The sequence below is a fragment of the Stigmatopora nigra genome, chromosome 3, assembly GCF_051989575.1.
Source record: "Stigmatopora nigra isolate UIUO_SnigA chromosome 3, RoL_Snig_1.1, whole genome shotgun sequence".
Lineage (NCBI taxonomy): Eukaryota > Metazoa > Chordata > Actinopteri > Syngnathiformes > Syngnathidae > Stigmatopora > Stigmatopora nigra.
In genome coordinates, this window is record NC_135510.1 from 1,334,739 (window position 1) to 1,356,187 (window position 21,449).

At 38.5% G+C, this 21,449-nt stretch overlaps 1 protein-coding gene across 10 annotated transcripts in view; it reads right to left on the reverse strand.

Annotated features, from left to right (window-relative positions):
• Nucleotides 1-1,799: 1,799 nt before the first annotated feature.
• Nucleotides 1,800-21,449, reverse strand: part of LOC144194004 (C-myc promoter-binding protein-like) — a 35,580-nt gene continuing 15,930 nt past the window's right edge. For 4 of the 10 annotated variants that reach the window (XM_077712728.1, XM_077712730.1, XM_077712729.1 and 1 more), the window contains 23 exons: nt 20,866-21,011; nt 20,468-20,506; nt 19,028-19,161; nt 18,602-18,734; nt 17,886-18,092; nt 17,645-17,773; nt 16,995-17,136; nt 16,707-16,838; nt 16,394-16,477; nt 15,133-15,252; nt 14,880-15,029; nt 12,952-14,093; nt 11,973-12,210; nt 11,586-11,686; nt 10,076-10,251; nt 8,828-8,986; nt 8,565-8,745; nt 7,740-7,994; nt 7,546-7,663; nt 6,445-6,471; nt 5,825-5,987; nt 5,280-5,344; nt 1,800-5,084 (listed from right to left, as the gene is read on the reverse strand). In XM_077712728.1, the coding sequence (XP_077568854.1) occupies nt 4,948-5,084; nt 5,280-5,344; nt 5,825-5,987; nt 6,445-6,471; nt 7,546-7,663; nt 7,740-7,994; nt 8,565-8,745; nt 8,828-8,986; nt 10,076-10,251; nt 11,586-11,686; nt 11,973-12,210; nt 12,952-14,093; nt 14,880-15,029; nt 15,133-15,252; nt 16,394-16,477; nt 16,707-16,838; nt 16,995-17,136; nt 17,645-17,773; nt 17,886-18,092; nt 18,602-18,734; nt 19,028-19,161; nt 20,468-20,506; nt 20,866-21,011 (4,178 nt within the window). In that variant the 3' untranslated portion in view covers nt 1,800-4,947. The remainder of the gene's footprint in view (nt 5,085-5,279; nt 5,345-5,824; nt 5,988-6,444; nt 6,472-7,545; nt 7,664-7,739; nt 7,995-8,564; nt 8,746-8,827; nt 8,987-10,075; nt 10,252-11,585; nt 11,687-11,972; nt 12,211-12,951; nt 14,094-14,879; nt 15,030-15,132; nt 15,253-16,393; nt 16,478-16,706; nt 16,839-16,994; nt 17,137-17,644; nt 17,774-17,885; nt 18,093-18,601; nt 18,735-19,027; nt 19,162-20,467; nt 20,507-20,865; nt 21,012-21,449) is intronic. The other 6 variants (XM_077712732.1, XM_077712733.1, XM_077712731.1 and 3 more) reach the window with 6 other exon arrangements.

A 21,449-nucleotide genomic window follows, 5' to 3' on the forward strand; every position in this document is an offset into this window, starting at 1 on the left:
GAGATACAAGTAAAATCCCGAGCAAAAATTTACCTTGAGATACGAAACGAATTTTGATATTCGAGCATACAGCCAGGTGGCCGACACGAGAGGCTGCTTTACGAGTTCACCGCAATCTCTCTCTCGCCACATCTCCCTCGTGCAAAGATCTCTACGAACTGGGCGGTGCGTTGCATTTTTTCAGTTTTATATCTTTTTTGCATTAGTGCAGCGCAGAATTAAGGATAACACAATGGATCCAAAGCAAGCCGGTACAATGAAAGGTACGAGAACAATCAGTATTAAGCACAAAACTATCGAAAAACATTAGTATGCACGTGACTATGCTAGCTCATCAATACGTATGGAGAAATTTGCGGTGGAATACATTAACCTCTTTGCGTTGGTTATTGCACAAGAAGGTTTAAATTTAGTTTAACGTAAGATTAAAACATTTTTAAGTGAGTGTATAGGAATTTAAGTTCATTTAAGTTAAATATGAAGTTTACGAGTACATCCGTCAAGTGACTCTCTCTTTCCCTCTCCCCTATCAATGAATTCCCCATTGTATAAAATAATGCCCCACTGTATATTGTGAATTTTAAAGCTCTATCTGTACTATCATTTAAATCCTGAAGGTAGACACTGCCCCTTAGTGTTCAACAAAATACTCTCCAATTGTGACATGCCTTCTTCTATGTTTGTATTCATATTCCTGCCATTATAAACTTTTCATATTTGGCGGATCCAAGCCGAAATGCGGTGAATCTGCAAAAATCAATTTACGAATTTGCAAGGCATTAGTGTAGTTGGAGCATTGTCCATTTTCTGGTGCAGAAATGTTACCAACTAAAACTAAAATACTCTGCTCTGAGCAGCCTGGGGGACAAATGTTTAGTGTGTCGGCCTCACAGTTCTGGGGTCGAGGGTTCGATTGCAGGTCTCACTGTGTGGAGTTTGAATGTTCTCCTTGTGGGCTTGTGTGGGTTTTCTCCCATATCCCAAAAACATGCACCGTAGGCTGGTTGAACACACTAAAATGCCCCTAAGTATGAGAATGAGCTTGATGCATGGTTGTCAGTTTCGTGCCCTGTGAAAAAGTAAAGGGAAAGCAAAAATTCTTTACATTCTTTGAGGTAAATTTAAAATATGTTGCAAAAGCCTATATTCATCATAACATTGTATTTTGTGCTGTACTCTATTATGACGGGTTAGAAAACTACCAATAGTTTACACAAGCAGAGGGGCCTGGCTTTGCCGGTCCCACATGATTGGGCGACAAAGCAAGTTTCAACATTTTTGATGTGTTGTTATCAATTTTTAGCTCTTGACACTAGGTTTCGCACCCTTTTTTTTAACCGTTTTTTTCATTAGACTGTTCTGCATGCATACTCCCATTGATTAGCCACAACTTTTTTTGCTTTGTGGTGAAATGACAAAAAAATGCTGACATTTTCATGTTTTTTTAGTTTTAAATTGGAATATGGCTCTCAATTGATATTTGAAAATCAACATTTTTTTATGGCTCTCTTTTGTCGCATGTGTGGGAATTCATGTGGTGAATAGAAACAGTTTTGTGTTGTGTGTCAGTTTTGTTTTTTGATGTCTTAAGGTATTGTGTGCCTTGCTGAACTGAAGTGGGTGCAAATGTACATTTAATCACAAGATAAAAGCATTTTCATTTGAAAACGTTCTGTAATAAATTATTTTTTTGTAACAGTGTACTAAAACGAGCCCTCTTATTGTCCTGGCTACCATTTTTTGAAACGATGCTCTAAATTACTTTTCAGCAAAAAAAGACAACAACAACAAAAAAAACCCCAAGGATATTACATTACTTTATTTACATTGAAAGAGCCCTGAATTTTTGGTCCTTGAGAACCATCAGCACACCTGGCATAGGTGTGATAACTCTTATAAAATTGTTTTTTTTCTAAACAAATAATTAAAATGTACAGAAGGTTGTGTTATTCATTTACAAATTTTCCATTTTAAAGATGAAGAATGTCAGCTTTCCCAAGCTGTTCCCATCAAAGTCAGTTCAAGTTAAATCAGCCAGCCCACTATTCTGGGCCAAAGTGCAACAGCCTGATGACCTTCAAATAATTTATTCTTTCATGAAATCACAAATGTTGTTTTTCTTTAACAATCTACCACAAAAATAATCCATGCACAATAACGAAACATATACTAACACATTTTGCAAAACACTGGCGCAACATTTTGAAGTGAATATGATTTCTGTTTTTTTTTTGTAGTTTTATGGTCGATCTCTGGTGGCTCAGTAGAGCAGCTTTTGATAAAACATTCCCTTTTGAGGGATTTGGGGGAGTGATGCAAATGGTTCATAGACCCAGCCTTCACTATATGTGGTATTATTTTGAGTCAATTAAGCAAATTTCATTAAGGCCAAGATTTTTTTGCATTTTTTTTTATTCCAATGATTATAATAATTGAGCCAGTGCCAAATTTACTGTCAACCAATGATTTAATGAGCCTTCCAGAGCTGCCCACTTCGCCTGAATTTCCAGAGTTTACCCAGACAAGACATAGACTTCAGGACGATGGACAACTTCCCTAGACTCCGGAAATTAAAAAAAAATGTCTCTTACATTTTTTTGGAAGCAATCATTTCAGAAAAGTACTAAATTTCCAATTTAAATGCCATGAAATTCACACCATTGCTATGGCTTCTGCCATATTGCAACTGCCAACTGCCCTGTAAACCGTAAGAATTCGTTAACACAAGTGGATTGTGATTCATCTTAGTTACAAGTTCCGACAAATTATTTGTCTTGTGCGACTTCAGCGCGGCAATCGATTCGGAATCGATTGCAAAGGTTGCCTCTGTCGCTTTAACATTTTTGTTTTCATTTTTCAAATAAGGAACGAAGTATTATTAAGGCTGACCGAGCCACCGGTAGTTTTGAAAGAAATCCTATCATTTCTGGGGTTGTTATAAAGGAAGTAGGTGTGCACAGCACTAGTAAGTTTTATCAATACTAATGCCTGCTTGGGTTAAGACCAAAATGAATGGCAATTTGGATGAAACTTCTAATGAGAAACCCGTACACTCGCAGTTTATTAGTTCCTATTCGACAAAATATCCCATGTTGAAGCCGTCTCCAAAAGGACTGACAGTGCACAACATCCATGTGCGACATCAGCATGACACATGTTGGAATTACTGAATGTAAAACGCACATAGACGGACCCAAACATTATTTCAATTAATGTAAAAACATGATAACAGTTTGATTTAAATTGTCCTACGATATTATTATTATTTTTATTATATATCGATTGATGAATCGCATTCAAATGGAACAAGGGTACTCCTGAAATGGGGTCGACAGAGGTTGGCAGCTCTGGCATCCTATGAGTTACTGTGGGGATAATTATTGAAATATTCACATTCGATAGGTAATACAAGTCCTAGAATAGGAGACACGATATGTATTTTTTTCCCACCCAGGGTCACATTTTTAAAATAAAATAAAAAAAGCCATTTCCAAACGTATGAGGCTGTCTTTCATCTGTGTGCATTGTCTTTTTATTATCTTTTGGTAAACGTTTAGCAATATTTCTCATGTATAATCGGACACATTGTGGATCAAATACCAGCCTTACTCCCAAAAAATGATGTAGTAAAGAAATTTGTGCCTAATGACCATGGAAATTAAGTCAGAACTTGATAAATTTCAGCACGATTTCCATTTTCTCACTGCCAATACATGTGTACTACACAATAAACGTTTAAAAAATGCATACTGTTATGGATAACCATATATTATTTGCCACATCCTTTGTTCAGTTTTCTTTCCGTCCACACATACAGTAAACATTCACACCTTTGCTATATTATTATAATCAAACTATAAAATGAATAAATGTGAGTTTATGGTTCCAGTTGTGTTCTCTAGCAACCCTTGTGTCATAAGGTTCATTTGAAAATACACTCTTGAGTGCGTAATGCCACACTTTGGATCATTTAGAACCGCAGAGTTTTGTCGGAATGGAACGGAAAATGTGTTCTCTCATTGCGGAGTTGTAGTGTCTTAATTTCGCATTGACTTATGGATAGAATAGCTTTTAAGCTTTACTTAGTCTTTTTAGCACGCCACAAAATGTGTATATTATACAAGAGAAATATTGACACACTTCTGTCGAGGAGAAAACACTGGGCTTTGTTGAGTTGCCTTAAAAGAAATGTGTAAGCTATTATGGATTTAAAAGGAATTCTGTATGACAAACGGAGTAATACTAAGTTCATTGTTAAAATTTAGAAACACATGCAGTAAGTCAAGTAAAATGATTGTAACAAACAAGTTAAAACAACAATTGATATTAAAATCTCCATCTCTACATTAGATCTCTCATAATTATTGTTATCTGGACAAAAAATTGTGAGACTCATTAAACATTTCATTGCCTCCCCTTGTCAGACATCTACACAAACAAAACCTACTGCCTTCTTGTCCAACAAGAATGCAGAGATGAGTTGTAACAGTTTAAAAAGAAGTAAATATTTCAGATACCATATATAGATTACCCAATGTTGATTTCCCCACCCAAAAAGATCAGAGTTAGATCCCTCGAGTGGTAAATTTTCAGAACAAAGTCATTCCTTTTCAACTCAAACTCTTCAATATGTTGGACGGCGTGCTTTCATCCCGACAGGTAAAAAGTTGCAAAAACCTTCCCACCAATCACATTCGAGCCTCCTGAAATAAACTTGTAAGACACCAGCTACCACAGGACAGTCAACAGATGACATGAAAATAAATAACTAACTTTGTATAGACCTCACATGAAAACCTCAGCGATCGTCTCCATGTAAAATATTGCTTTGAAGAATACTTTTCTGGTGCGAAGTAACAGTCTTTGTTAAGAGGCTGAAACGACGGAGGGCTTCACGATACGCTTTCCAGCCAGACAAACTTGATAGCAGATTACCTGAGCTCATCGTTAGAGGTAGGGCTCCCCGAAGGTCCTGCGGCACTCCATCACGCCTGCGCTAGGGGGACAGTCGCAGTTGTGCGTGAGCTTGGCAAGGCTCGGTGACAGCCGGTTGTAGGCCAGCTTGTACTCGCGATCGAAAGCATCTGCATGAAGAGCATTTATTCAGTCGGACATTAAAGCTATTTTTTTTAAAGGATTGCATAAAAAAGTTAATTTTCATCCATCTGTTCAATAGAGCATAAAAACATCTACTTTAAAGTCACAGGTTCTACTCCAAGTAAGATTATCAACAACAAAACATTTTTTATACCACTTATAAACTCAAGCCAGGGACTCACCAACATCAATGTTATCTTTTCCAAGTGCCACCAGGGAAAGGAAGAGGAGGTCTCTATACAAACTCCTAGTTAGGACAAGTTTAAGGTTAACAACTCATTGAAATGACAAATGGTTGTGCAAATACAATGGCGAAAAATGTTGGATCATTTGAGAATGACAGTGAAAGAAATAAGTGTATAGATGTATATCTATGTATATATGTCAGTGGTGGGCCGTCAGGGCCTTCAAGGCCTTCTCTGCTGACCTAAGAAATATCTGAATCATATATATTTTGTCCATCAACACTTACTAAATAATTCCAAATTGTCTGTTAGTTTCCTTTCATTGCATTTCTTTAAAAAATGAACCATTTTCTTAATTTTGAAACTAAATCAGTAAAGAAAACTTGATAGATAGATACAATTCCATTTGGTTAAGGACATAAACCAATGCAATTCGATGCCTCATGGGGGGAAGCAAGCAATGGAATTTGTATCATAAAGAAGGCAGTTATATAACCCTGGCTAACAAGCTTCATTCAACGTATAACTGACATAAAACTGACCTTTGTCTTCTGAACCCGAGCATCTGATTCTGAAGTTCGAGCAGATGAGCCATCGGTCGTCCCACGTCATTCTTCTGGATGCTCCTCACCACACTATGCAAAAGCTCCTCGGTGAAGGCCTTCTCCTCTTTAGGTACAGTTCGGGTCATAGAGTAGCCCACATCTACCACAACACACACACAAACAGGTAAAACTGGACTGCTCGTTTAGCATCATAGAGTTCATTTGGTGACATTCGCTACAAAATGACGCTTGCTTCTGACCTAGGTCAATTTAAAGGATGGCAATAATGAAACACCTACTGACTACTCAAAATACACAGCTGGTTTTAGAACCTAACTGATGTACACATTCAGAGAATGTGAAGGTGCAGTCAGTGAATGTTCACAAAAGATTATTCCCACATTCAAATACAGAGAAGCGATGTATTAGGGACATAACAACCTTGTACTACTCTCATTAGTGTTTTTTTCTTGCACAAAATGTATTTTCACTAATTGAAAACTAATGACAGGTAAAAAGCTGATATTTCACTGACACAGATGCGAGCACAGAGATCACACAAAAACACCAGTGCATAGACAACCCAAGTAAAAAAGCCGGACTCTGACAACACTCACTTTCTAACAAGAGAGTACAATTAAGCCCTGTAAAAAAAGAGAGCAGACAGAGCCTGTTAGCAAAAGGAGACAACTGGCTAGACAGACAACATAGTCGACGAAATCACTCAGACTAGATAGAACTGACTGTCAAATATCAAGAAAAAAAAATACCAAAAAAACAGGTTACTGTAAAATGCTTATATATTCCATTGTCATTAAAGCTGTTTAATTACATTGTAAAGCTTGAATAAGTTTACTGGCAAAGAAAACATTCATGCAATACTTGGCATATTGAATGTGTCTCATTAAGGGGGAGACTGCAAAAAGTCATTTTTTGGCCAGTTAAATTTCTCTCTAGATTCAAGACTGACTGGGCCATTTCTAAAAGATTGATTAACATGTGACAAGTTTTTTCTCTTGTGGTTTTGGATTGACGCTATGGATTGTTATTGCATAGTTCAGTGATGATTTCTAGCAAATGCTAGACTGATTCATGCCAAATTGAATGGTGTCTTGATAATACCGTTATCCTGGTTACAATGACATCCGCATATTTTTTTTGTACTAGCTGAAGAAAATGTTGGTAACAACGTAGTGTCACTATACTGATGCTGATTTTTAGTTCGGTTTATGACCTCCCACTGCCACAGTATTGCGTATTAAACAGTATGAAGGCACAGAAAAAGAAACAAAAACACCAAGACCTTTAAGGTGCAATTCTAGGTCTTATGATTCTACTTTACACCTAGATTTAGCAGTTTGATAGTCTTCAAAAATGAAAGGATTGAAGCTCATTTAGTTTCATTATATCTCTTGAATCACCTTGAAGTAGTGTAAACGTCACCTACATTTAACCTTGATTCCCCTTTATCATATTCAGAATCTTATTTTTTTTGTAAAAAATATCCCAACATATCATAGCTTTCTTTGAGAATGTATCCAATTTAATCCAGGGAAGCTTGGCAACTTAACCCAAACAAACGGTCTAATAATTAGCTGTGACTCACTGTACGTGTTCCATAAAATTAGCTTTCTTTGAGAATTTATCCAATCTAGTCCGGGGAAGCATGGCAACTTAACCCAAACAAACTGGCTAATAAATAGATAGCTGTGACTCACTGTAAGTGTTCCATAAAATGTAAAACGGCTGCACGGGGTCCTGCTGCAGCTTCAAATTGTCCCACAATATCTGAATCAATACGTGTTTGCTGTCCTCCAACATCCACTCACGAGGGATCTGCAGGAAAAACAAATCCAAGAACTATTCAATTCATGCCTTGCCTTTGATAATGCGTGTGCTCTATGTTTCTCACCTGTGAGTCCCTGTTGCAGTGTTCAGAGGTGAGGATGAGTCCAGGCAGGTTGCTGGGCAGGTCTAGTCGTCTGAAGTACCACACAAGGTTCCAGAAAATAATAGGATGATGGTCCACCATGTCCGCATCAGTAATTACTTGGTCGCCTTCATTCTCCAGGAGGCTCTCCAGCTCCTTCCACAGTACCAGTGGGCTCAGATATGGAACCGTCACTGGCTCAGGATTGTGAAGACTCCAGTCAATATTCAATGGGTCCTGGACAAAATTTTGATGGATAGCTTTTTATGTGAGGTACTTTAATAACCTAAGCAATCATTAATCTTACAAGTTTTTAGTTGTTTGACACTAACAAAACCATTATGTAAAAAAGGGACACGAGGAATTCTGATAAGTTATTTCTGTACATGAAACATGTTTGAACATGAGCGCTCAAATTGTTGATAGACTGAGAACAACTGATGCTGAGCTTTAGTGAGAAACATGTGCCATCTAGGCAGGATTTTTTGGGGCATGCCTTAAAAGATGTGGTGACAAATCATGGCAGCACAGGGAGAACATGTAAACCATACACAGGAAGGTCAGAATTAAACCCTCGATTTCCGAACTGTGCTAACCAAACATAACCGTTGATAGACATCAATTCCCTTAACTGCAATGACTGACTGTGATCACTTTTATTTCAGTGCCATTGACAGCTTTAGAAGTCCAAAGCATTTTTGCCGATACTGGAATTGATAGTTAAAATGAAGGTAAAAATGCCTGTGATAAAAATAACTCCCGTACAATACATAATATTTACTTTGCTATCAGTAGTGTGGAACATACAGTGGTTTCATTTAAGCGGCTGGGTAAACTGCCAGACATTGGCACAAAATGGCCAGATTGGGTCATCTCTCCCACAGGACCAAAGGCACTGATGCTCCGAGCCATGGCCATTCCAGAACAAAGATCCCCATGGGGCCATTCTGAGGGAATGTCGATACCGTGAGATTTGGCAGGACGAGTTCTGTGAAGATATTACCAGCTACTTTAAGCAAAAGAACAGTTGCGAGTCAAGTGTTGTGGTAATATTTTAGGCATTTTCCTACCTTGAGCTCACTGAAGAGTTTTGGATAGAAATCATTGAAGAGAGAGGTGAAATTGGACAGGGGGTGGACAGAGTAGACGTCCCTGTGTCAAAGCCTGTGGAGGCTGAATATGAAGAGCTCATCGCGTCATCCACTGATGTGCTCCCCTTAAGGAACAACCTAAGCACAAAGTAATATAGGTGTAAACTGTGATCATTCTTCACTTCGCGGCTTCAACTTTCACGGCTTCACTACATCATGGATTTTTTTCTGAGGTGCATAAAAAAAATCCCTAAATATGTACTATACTTTACGCTGAAACTCGTAACAGGAAGACAGATGAAAAATGGCATTGAAAAATGGCTTCATCTCTCAGAAGGAATCTACAATTGAGGAGAATGGGTGTGCCAAATATCATATACACAATGACTAAATTAACTTGGGCTATTTCCTGATTTTTGCGAGTGAATTTTGCATCGCGTACATCGCCTGTAGAAAAAGACTTTTTTTTAATGTAGTCGCTTTTCTAACTTAAACTCCTCTGCAAACAAGCAGATTTAAAAACTTTTTATAAAATATTAGCCCACTTTGGTCACCGGGGTTGCCATAGCCTATCCCAGATAACTACGAGGGGCATGCGGAGGACACCCTGAATCGGTGGCCAGCCAATCACAGGGTACAAGGAGACAGGCAACCATGCTTACACTCATACCTAGGGGCAACTTAGAATGTTCAATCAACCTGCCGTGTATGTTTTTGGGATGCGGGAGAAAACCCGAAAACACAGAAAAAACACAGACAAGCTTGGGGAGAACGTGCAAACTCCACACAGTGAGGACCCACGTGGGATCGAACCCTTGGCCCCAGAACTGTGAGGCCGACGCACTAACCCCTCGCCCACAATCATTATTCACATTTGATCTGGTCAATCCAACTGATTGCAGAGGCACGGGAACCTGAACAATTAAAATGGGGAAAAGAAGATTCTGGTCAGTTTCTATGCAAATTATCCTGCAAACCTGATAAATGATATTAAAGGTTATGAACAAAGAGGGAGATCTCAACTTAAATGGACACGGGGAAAGCTTTGCTTCAATAGTGATTCCAAATGTATCACAAAAGAATACACATTTTCACTAAATGTTTGAAAATGGTAAAATCAGATTGTTTGCAGATTTCCTTATTGTACTGAACTGTAAAATAGACCACTATATTCACGTGTTAATGATGGCATCTAGATAAGAATGTGTGAGTGCTTTGTCCCATTACCTGCCGGGTCCTCTTGCGTCCCTAATTTCTACATTGAGGAAAGGCAGGAAGGGGTTTCCACAGAAGGGGCAGGTGGTGTTTAGGTTGGAGTCATCAGCTGTCCAACCAGCCATGATTTCCTCATCGTAAACCAGACAGTCACAGGTCTTACAGCGCGAACAGCTTGATATCAACAGCTGTGGGGGGGTTAGATTCGTAAAGATTTAGCCCCCCAAAAAAAATCACATGACAGATAAAACATGGAAAATGTCGTGAAAAGGTATTTGACCCCATCTTGATTCATATTGTTTGCATATTTACAACACATGAAGGTTTCAGTTCATGAAAACAATTTTAAGATCCTATTGAGACTAAATAAAAGGTTCAATTTACATGGTGTTTCCAAAAGAAGCCTTAGCCATGAATGGTGATAAATCTTTCAAATCACAGGAAACGTATTAGTGCAGCTGTTCTTTCAGAATGATTTGAACTCTGCAATATTGGAGGATGTTCAAGCAAGAAATGCATCTATAAGGTCACGCGATGGGATCTCAATTGGATTTATATCCGCACTTTGTCTTGGCCACTCCAAAACCTTTATTTTGTGTATTTTGAACTATTCCCTCATTAACTTGCTGTGTTTTGGATAGTTGGGTCCAAATATGCTGGACCTTGAGGGCACAAACTGATGACTAGGCAATCTCTCATCTCTTTCACCTTTATAATTTTCTGGTAGACAGCAGAATTAGTAATTCATTTATTCAGAATGACCATTCTTCACTGTTGGTGTGTTATTTCTACCAAATGCTGTGCCCTGTTGACTCACAACGAAATGGGCTGAAAACGCTCAAATAAGTTCTATATTTGTCTGGTAAAGCCACATTGTTTTTTCCAATAGTCTGGAGGATAATTAATCTTCAATTAATTACTTTTTAACATTGAGAATAATAGGTCATTTTCTTCTGCTTTTTGGTAAATAAAATAGTTATTCAGAACTGCATTTCATATTTCTCAGAGTTGTCTCTGTGTTATTAAACTTTATATGAATAACTGAAATCTTTGTGTATGATAAATGTGCAAAAAACACCTAAATTTGTCGTCATTAATTTTCCGAATCGCTTATCCTGAGATGGGTCGCAGATGGTGCTGGAGCATATCTCTGCTGACTTTGGGCACCAGGCGGGGGGAACACTCTGAAACGGTGGCCAGAAAATCCCAAGGCATAAGGAGACAGACAACCATTCACGTTCATACCTAGGGGCAATTTAGAGTGTTCAACCAGGCTAGAATGCATGTTTTTGGGCCGTGGGGGGGAAAACGGAGTGGTGGGAGAAAACCCATCCAAGCTGAGTGAGAACATGCAAATTCCACGCAGTCAGAATCCACCTGTGATCGAACACTTGACCCCAGATCTTTGAAGCCGACATGCTAACCACGTGGGCCGCGATACACGTAAATCATGATGGGGCAAATAATTTCTCACGACAACTTTTCTTTGTGTCCATCTAATTTATGATTTGATTATTTTCACCTCCATTGCATAGTTATTAAAGATGCTGGTGTTGCTAGTGTAGCGTGAAGAGCCCACATCTGACTTGTCTGAAAGGGGGAAGCCAGGAGGTGAGAGGTCACCTGCACGATTATGAAAGATGATCAGGGTATGTGGCAGAATCTACCACACATTCAAAAGAGTATTGATAATGGTGGGGAAAACACTGATACATGTCAGTCAATTTTCAAATGGAATTTTGACTGTGGTTTTGGAAATATTATGAGCATGGAAGCACTGGAGCAAAAGTGAACAGAATAAGTAGGATTAGTCAAGCAAGCTTAGCTGTAAAACCCTATTTGTGAGTGACTCAGTAAAATGGATTTTGTGTATTGTTTAATAATGAAATATTGTTATTATTATTTATACCAGGAATGAGGGATGTTGGTCTTCTGAGGTTTGATGATGCGGTGGGACTATTTAGTCTACTTTGGAAAGGGCTGGGTCTTGGGCTCTTCCGAGATCCCTTTGGGCCAGGAGGAACATTTTTTTGTGGGGAGACAGCATAGCCCCTTGACTCCCTGTAGTGTTCCTCATCTTGCCCAGAAAAGCAATCCGGATGGTCAATATCAAGTGAAGAGACATTGAGACGGTGACTGTGTGTGTCCTGAGTAAGAACAGAAACATTCATGATCAAATTCCAAACAAGGTAAACTACACTAATGGATTACCGTATTTACTCGCATATTAGCCGCACCCTTAAAATTGCCTTAAAATTGTTTAATTTTACAATTTCTCGCATATGAGCCGCCCCTGATTCAGTTTTCACCTCTATATTCAGCGTTCTAATAGGGAGTACAAATGTGTCACTTTGAAGGGAAAATATTAAGAAAAATCATCGCACGTGGTATTTCGGAGACACAGTGGACTGCGACATACGAGTATATCGACGTACGAGTAAAATTTCGAGCAAATAATTATCACCTTTGTCGAAAAGAGGCACCATGACAAACTGGCAAGTGGTCGCGCGTTATCGTATTGTGAGGACACTTGTGCGCGTCCTTTTCAAAATATTTTGAAGGGAAGGCAGAAACAAACAATCCTTCATGCGTTCCTTTTAAAAACTGCTGAGAGTCCGAGTGGACTCCACCCGGAGAACAAAGGTAAAACAAATTAAAGCAATTTCAGAATTACAATTCAGTTTTATGTACATTTAAATTAAACATACGTTTGAGTGTCTCGGGATATATAAATCCAAGTTAATTTGAATCTGTTTGTTCTGTTACGAGTGCGTTGCCATGCAAAGTATTTTGCTTTTGGTCTCTTTAACAAAAAAAATTTGAGTGAACCATTGTCCTGGCTTGCCTCTTTCTGTGCGAGTGTTAAAAAAAAAAATCACAGGATGTACCTTAGTTGGCGTGGTGTATGTGGCCAGACGTGAGTACCAACGGCTGGCCTTTTCTGCCACACCTTTCCCAGCAGAGACCATACTGGTTTTAAAAACATCCAAAGTTGGGGTCAGAAGCGTCTCGAGAGCAAAAGAGGAGGGCGGCGAAGGACTCGCGTCTGTCATCCTGCTTGCATTCTCCCTATGCGGGCTGGGTGTGGTGCTAGCACTGCGACAGGGTGGAGATGACCACAGCCGTTGACGTGACATTGCCTGAGGGGGTGAAGGAGGGTGGAAAGTGCAAGACCGTGGAACCGCTGTAGTTCTAATGGGGGGGTTATGGGGTAAACTAGATCTTCGAGAAGCAGAGCGGGAAGAGGGGTGGAAGATGGAGGAACTAGTTGCATTGTGGAGGTCCGCGCTCGGTGTGCGACTTCTCAGTGGGCTACCCATGTGCTTCATGTACAGCTCGATCTCCTTTGCCAAATGTCTGTTAGCAGTGGACGTGTTGGTGTCCTCTGGGGACGTAGGTTTCTTTTGGTGCTCTGACTTGGACTCCGCAGCGAGCAGGGATAATGGGTCATATCCAGTCTCGATGTCCGTGCGGTTCACAGTTCCGCATGATGTTGCACTGCTCATGCCAGAGTAACTTGGATTACATTCAACAGTGTTTTTAGGAGATCTGCAGGTTTGGGGAGAGGTGATTCCAAGTCCTGGGTTAGCTTTATCTAAATCCTCCAAATTAAAAATCGCCTCCATATTATTTATGTCCTCATCACTGGAATCTTGTCTCCCTGCTTCATCTTCACAGGTTCTACTGACAGCGGTCTCCTCTAAACCACTCTGTGCCAATGATCCAGGCCTCATCTTGTTACCGAGTTCGGTATTACATATAATTTTTGCATCGGCGCCAAGATTTTCTGCAATTTTAACTGGGTCCGTTTCTCCTTGCCTCATACTTAGACCGAGTACGGTAGCACCACGACTGCGGCTGCCTACTTTGTCGACACTCGGATAATGTCGCTTTACTCCCTTCCAGTCAAAAGTCGAGCGACCGCTGACTACTTCTTCCAGAGTGCTCTTATGTCTTTTGATCAAGCTGTTCGATTGGATCTCACCAATTTCTTCCAGAGAGGAGGTGAAGAGAAGACCAGCTACATGACCTAATAAAGGAAGATGACAGAGAATCCCAAAACTGGTTTCATTATATCAATATAGTATATGTTGTCCAGAACATCCTTAACAACAAACAGTTTGTAAATGTGTTTTCCTCTATTGCAACTTTGAGATTTCCATACAGCAATGGTGAAAAGTAATGATGGATTCTTCCCTTGCATCCTTTGAAATGTGGAAGTCACGTGGGACATAATGTTCAGATAAAAGAATTTAAAAATAAATTAATGTAATAATGATAATAGTACCTTAGCTTGCTTGCACATACATATGCAAGCATGGGTTTTAGTCATGCAATTGTAACCAACAGGTTAATTTAAATGCTTTTATCAGACAGAATGCCCATCCTTTTTTTAATTGCTGCACTATGGTTTTACACACTTATCATAATTTTACTTTCTATTTATATTAGTTATTATATTATTATAATACTTCCGTTGTACAAGTCAAACTTTACAGATATGGCGCATTAAATGTACACATTTGAAATAAATAATTTAGATAGGTCTATTTTTTTATTTCATAAAAAAAAAACGGCAATTGTAACAGGGACCCAAAAACTTACCACAGTATTTGACTGGGTATTTTAATGCAAAAACTAGCATATTAGGTAAAATTGAAGAATCTCAAGTGTCAAATGGGACAGCTCCCATCTCAACATCCCTCATATATGATACATAATATACTTTGATTCAAGGAAATGTTGCTCTATTTGAAATAAAAATGTTCAATTGGGAAGAAATTTGAGAACTATTAGCACACAAAGGTCCTCTTACCTGTGCTTGCAGAGGTTTTAGCGGTACTTTTGAAATTATCATATTGACAGCTTCTTCTAACGATGCCCCGTGAGTGCATGGAAGAATTGCCTTCGGTGTCTAGTTGAGGTAGACAATCTTTACTTCCCTTGGTGCTCTCTGTTTCAGATACTACAAATATAGAAAACACTATTTATAATCGTACTACAAATTTCCTTTTCCCCCCCCTGAATTTGACAAAAGATAAAAAGATAAGACCAGAAGGACTACTGACATGAACTGCAGTCACTCTCTTTCTTGTCATCATTGACAGGAACAGAGTCTGGTGTACTGCCGTCTCCTCTACGAACCTCCTCTTTGGACAACGAGTTATAACCCAAATCTGACTGGTCTCCTAGCAAACAGAGAGAAATAACAAAACTAAGTGATGAATTGGAGGGGAATAAAAGATGTTGCCTGATACCAAAGCAAGGAATAGCAAGGAATCATAAGTTTCAAAATACAAAATAAAGTACAAAATGCAAAGGATGACTGTTAGCTACATTTGTTGAACTTACATCCACCAAAGGAGCATTATATAAGGCTGGTGACTAAAAATAATATTGCAAAAAATATTGACACGTACAACATGCCACTGGGACACCGCATTGGAGACTCAGCAGGAAAATAACATTGGTAGCAAGCGGCAAGTCCTTTGCTGAAGGGATATGTTGTTTTAAATTGTCATGCAAGATGTTTTCAATGTAATAATGGTCAATGACAATTAGGCAAATGCAAATGGTAGGTTTTAAAACAGGTTCGTTTTAATATCTGTTAAGATATTAGGACCATTTAATAAATTGAAGTGCAAACGTTAGATAATTCCATTTGAGCAAATCACACGATTAAACTGTGGACACCAATAACCCACACTACTACTTTAACTTTTTAGCTTCATTGACAGCTCCTCTCAACCTTTCAGAGTATTCATTTTTTCATTTTCTGAAGCTGTCCCTGAAGGTACTGGATCACATCCCAGGCAAACTACAGGAACCAGGCGGGGGACACCATGAATCTATGGCCAGCCAATCAGAAGTCACAATGATACGGAGAACAATTCATACTCAATTTAGAGTGTCCAACTGGCCTACCATACATGTTTTTGGGATGTGGGCAGAAACTGGAAGACCCGGAAAAAACATGGAAATTCCACACACTGATCGAAGCCAGAACTGTGAGGCTGATACGCTAACCACTCGAACACTGAGTCGTCCCTTTTTGAGCAGACCAAAAAATAAATAAAAAATACTATTCTTGAAGATAAAAATTCAAAATTAAACAATTAAGCAGTTAGTGAGGGGCTATGAAGAGAATAGCAGTGGAATACAAAACAATACAATGATGCACCACAAGGAAACAATTTAGAAAAGATGAGATTGTGAGAGATTGGGAATGTAAATGTCAAAGATGAGACAATGCAACAAAAAAAAAAAAAATCAATCAACAGTAGTGGGTTAACGTAGAGGAGAGATGGTCAGAAGGAAAGTGAATTTTACCTGGATTGAGGGTGGGTTTTCTGATCTCATAACCCCCACGGCGCGAGTGGGCTCTGGAGCCCACGCTACCACCCACATGGCCGACTGCATGCAAGAAGCCACACAGGCGGGCCAAAGTGAGGGCCAGGGTTAGGGATAGAGCAGAGCAGAAACCACAGCCACAAAACCATGAGGAGACATGAATTGATATGAAGGAAGAAAACAGTGGAGAAAAATGAAGACGTTGCCAGTGCACGAGTTGGACGGGACAAAAGAGGATTGTGTTACATAACGTCTATGTCAAGAAAATATTTAATACTTGGAATATACGTACCTGTGCTGGATCTATCGTCTGTAGGATCTATTTTAATGGTGTCAGTAGTGTAGGAAACTTGCTCGTTCAAATTAGCATCAGTGGCGCTGTCCAAGCTTCCGTGACTAACAGCATCCATCTCACTGCCATCGGCTTTAAATAACAAAAAAAAAAACATTGGCAACCCATTAAATGTTGTGTTTTACAATTCACTGTTTTTTTTTAGTATCATTGATTGCATTTGAACAATATTTATGATTGTCAATGCAACACATCCCAATAAGACTCTTTTTTTCACCATTAATTTACCTGAAAGAGGGCTTTGCGTAAGAGGGACATGTTTCCGCAGTGAACGCTTAAACTGAGCCACACCTAAGACCACGTTTCTCAACTTCATCCATAAGAAGTAGCCTCCTCTGGTGCTGGTTGGCCATGTGCTCTCCAACACTGCCTGCAAATGAAACAGGAGACCTATTTTCACCTCAAAATAGAGCATGATGAGGAGACAAAGGAGATCAACTCCCTTGCCACCAGCGATTTAGTTTTTTGCATTTTCTTTTTGTCTGCTCTTATATAAGGTTATAAAAAACAATAAAAAACGAAAGTACTGACTGATGAAAAAGCATATAAAACTAGCTAAATATATCATCCATTAATTTTCTAAGTTGCATAAACGAACTAGTCATGTCAAATTTTCTTTGTTACAAATTTATTTAACTCTTTCTAGAGGAAGTGACTATTTGGATCATTAGAAAAATCTTAAATTAAACTCATTAAGACTTGGATTCCAAATGCATGGACATCAAATTTTGGGTCAGATAAACAATATGTAAAATACAACCGTGACATTCAAAACCCAAGATTTGATGCCCACATAGGTGGATGCCAGTTTTCAATTGTATATTATTTATTTTAATGAACGTTTTTTAAAATAAAAATACAATTGTATATGTTTCTACCTTATTGTAATAGCCATATGTGATAGCATTGGGTTGGACTCCAGCTTTCTTCATCTCAAAGAGAACCCTGACAGCAAGGACAGGTTGACCATATTGTCCACAAAGCTGCATCAGCACTCTGTAGCACACCTGTAAAAGTGACGAAAACGCTTTCCTACAATGACAACAACTCAAATAAAACCGGTGGAGGTTACATTTTAAAATCTAGAATTCTTATTACTGTTTTCTTCTGGTACATTACCTCATCAGGTGGCTGCAGCTTCTTAGACGGCATCTTCCGGAGGACGTCATAAGCAGTACGAAGTGCCCGTACTTTGGAATGGCAAACCTTCACGTATGCAGGCAGGCAGATGAACCAGAGGCCGTAGCAATGGCGGAGGAGGCACATGGACCACAGCTGAGGGTTCGATGAGTACTTTTTGGCTATTTTCTGAGCTGATTTAATCTCCTGTGGTCAGAATGGGCAGACAATTGGTGTAAAATTGTCAGTTTAATAGATATCGTACATGAAAGCTCTAATATACCGACAGTTTTTTTTTATTAGACCAACTGTTTAAGCTAGGCAAAAAAATATCAAATGTCTTTTGTTCTTATTGCCACCTTACAAACGTAGGGGAGGGGGGGGAAGATAAAATGGCAAAACATTAACCCATTTTTGTGTGAAAAGAAAATCTAAGATGCCATTAAGAGTTGGAAATATAATACATAAACATAGTATCATATCTTGTAATTATCCAATATACAGTGTAATAAATATAATACATGGATGGCATCATCATGATACCATTTTATCATTCATCTTAATTTGAACAATATTTCATGTAAGACAATATTAAGCCACAATAAATCCAGGAGTTTGTTAATGAGATGTTGAAAGAAAGCAATTGAACAACCTTGCATTCTAACAAAGATCAGGAAAGGAAAAAAGACAGTAGGATTGATGGATGTGATGTTCACCTGCTTGCTGCGCCTAAACATTGGTGCAGGGCTGGTTGGACAGCTGTGCCTGGCATTAAGGCGGGAGGCAGGTGTCTGTAGCCCCTCCACTGGGTCAAACAGGTCAAGACTTAACACCGGGAAACCATCGTATCTAATGAACATCATGTGGACAGACATCATTGAAAAATGATTTTTTATTAACAAAGGTTTTTGTAAATGTTGGACACTTACTTATTATTATACCTACACGCTTCCTCAAACATTAATTTTGACACCCTAAACCTGCCCACCCTTGCCCCTTTTCCACCCAATGCCATGAACATGGCTGTTTACACCATCATAGAGTATATACTCAATGAGGAAGGGTTGCAAAACTGTAGGTCTGTTAACAATAAAGCTAAAGCTAAGCAGACCAATTCAATTTAATGCTTATACTAGTTTTACCTGTAGCATAGTGGATGCTCTTCACCCCCAGGCAGAAGAGGCAACTCTGGAGGTGTGATGAACACTGTGTGCTCACTTCGGTGTGATTCATCTGTCTCTATCAGCTTGGTCTCATCTGGCCTGTCACCATCTACCTGCAGAAAACATAATGGTTAAAATAGCACTACTTCACTATAGACAGCCTAGTTCAATTTTTAGGTGGGAACTCAAAATCTAATGGTGCTTTAGTCACTGACTAACAATTTGATTGAGGCTAATACCATGCCACTAATATCTAGTAGTCGGTTAAGTCACCAAGTTGATAACAATACAATACTGATTATTTGGACAACAATACAGTATTTCCCATTATTAAAAAGTTAGTAAAAAGGGGCATCAATTGATTTAAAACAATATCATGACCACATTTCTCACAATCAGTTCCATTTCACCAAAAGCAATTAGAAACTACAATGCGATTTTGAAAATGTTGTTGCTGAAACAATTTGGAGATCGGAATAAAAATTTATTTTAACAAAACTGCATATTAAAATGATAATATTAACATATGTTAACTGTTGCAACCCCAAATATTTAGCTGCTCTTTCTTTTCATAAATTACTATTGATCAATAAAATTCCTTTGGAGCAGAAACTATCTTCTGCTATTGTTCAACTTATACGATTTAACAAGTGTTTTCAAAAGCTAATATTATTAATGTATGTGTATCAATTATGGGGGAGTATGTCTAGTTCAACCTGCAGGAGTCTGATTTTTAAGGCCATGTAATTTTAATCTGGGTCATTTGGTATTATATATTAGTCCACATAAAAATAGCACAGTTGACTCCTCTAGGATGCTTTTATCATACCCCAAAGCCTGTGCTTGGAAATTTGGCTTTTACCACCCTTTTGTATAGTGCAGAGAGCACTGTATGTCATTGAAAAATTCTGCAATTAATCAACGTGTTTGGCTATTCCATTATTGAAAAAATATCATATTTAAAGAGTTTTATTAGGTCTTATACAAACCAAAATCTTGATTTGTTTCACTGGAAATGGCAAACCCAGATCTGTTTCCCTATGGCATTGAATTAAGAGTTTTAGCTTTATAAAGGTACCAACAAATGCAAGCCTCAACGTGGGCCATGTCCAAATCCCAATTTTTTTGCACAAAAGAATCAAATTCAATCCAATGGATCCAAAGTGATTTCTTCCATTTGAAGAAAATAGGCAAAGAAAAGCCGAGTTGATCCGAGGTACAAGGAGAAATAACTTATGTCATGAAAATGAAGGCTAAAACGATGGCTATACCGTTTCAATTCATCAAACTTTTCGTTCCTGTTGGTTCTACAAGTTGCTATCTCAGCGCACAATGTAGTTCAGCACCACAGCCCTGCATTTGATCATTGATGTTATACAAACAATTACTACGAGAAAAAGGACCCAAGATAAATTGTACCTTGACACCCTTCTCAGCACTGCGATCAGAGCTGTAAAGCTGCTCACAGAGGCAAAAAGAATAGATTGGGTAGAAAAACAAGAGAGGGGAAATAACATTCAAGTGTTACACTTTGCATGACATCAAATAACAATATGATCATAGTTGATAAAATATAACGGTGGCTGGGTGACACTGTCACCAACATAGGTAAACGGTACACTACGCCAACAATAATAAAAATGTGAGTAACAGGTTCGTGGTTGATCATTTTAAATAAAGCAATTTGGTTCCAAAACAGCAAAGCAATTTTCTACGAACAATAAAATTGTCACAGACCTGTCTTGGAGATCCTAAATTGCTTTATTTTAAAAACCCATAAAAGCATCATAAAAGTCAGTTGTATTATTGTCACTAACTTTTTCCACACAGTCATCGAAGAAGGCCAGACTAGCATCTTTGTCGCTAACAAAGGAGCACTCCTCAATAAAACGGATGAACATCTGGGTTTTGGTCATCAGCGAGTAGAACTTCTGGTGGGATCGGTCACGGCTTTTCAAAAACCCTGGAGGCAAAAGGTGTTAATATTTTATTGTGAATCGGATACGACTGAGTTCAAATGTGTCAAACAAAACAGATGCTGACCCAGAGTAAACATTTTTTATTCTGCTCTCTAAATATGAAAATATGTTTGTATGAATAATGTGTCTTGATTCTGAAACACCACAAATATGCCCTCAAAGCATGAGAAATTTCTCAGTTGTTCTCTAGCTGTTTTCTTGAATAGTAATGTATTGTAATGTGCATTACATACAATACATTAGAAAACATTCCTACACAGCCTAAACTCAAACCATATTAAATGAGCTAGACTCTCCTGCCTCAATCAATGAATCATCGCACTACAAAACATGTCTGTTACATTTAAAATTGGCAGAAACAATTCTCAAAGGAAGAAAATATGATATCATATCATCCCCAAATGAGTTCAGCTGCAAAATGA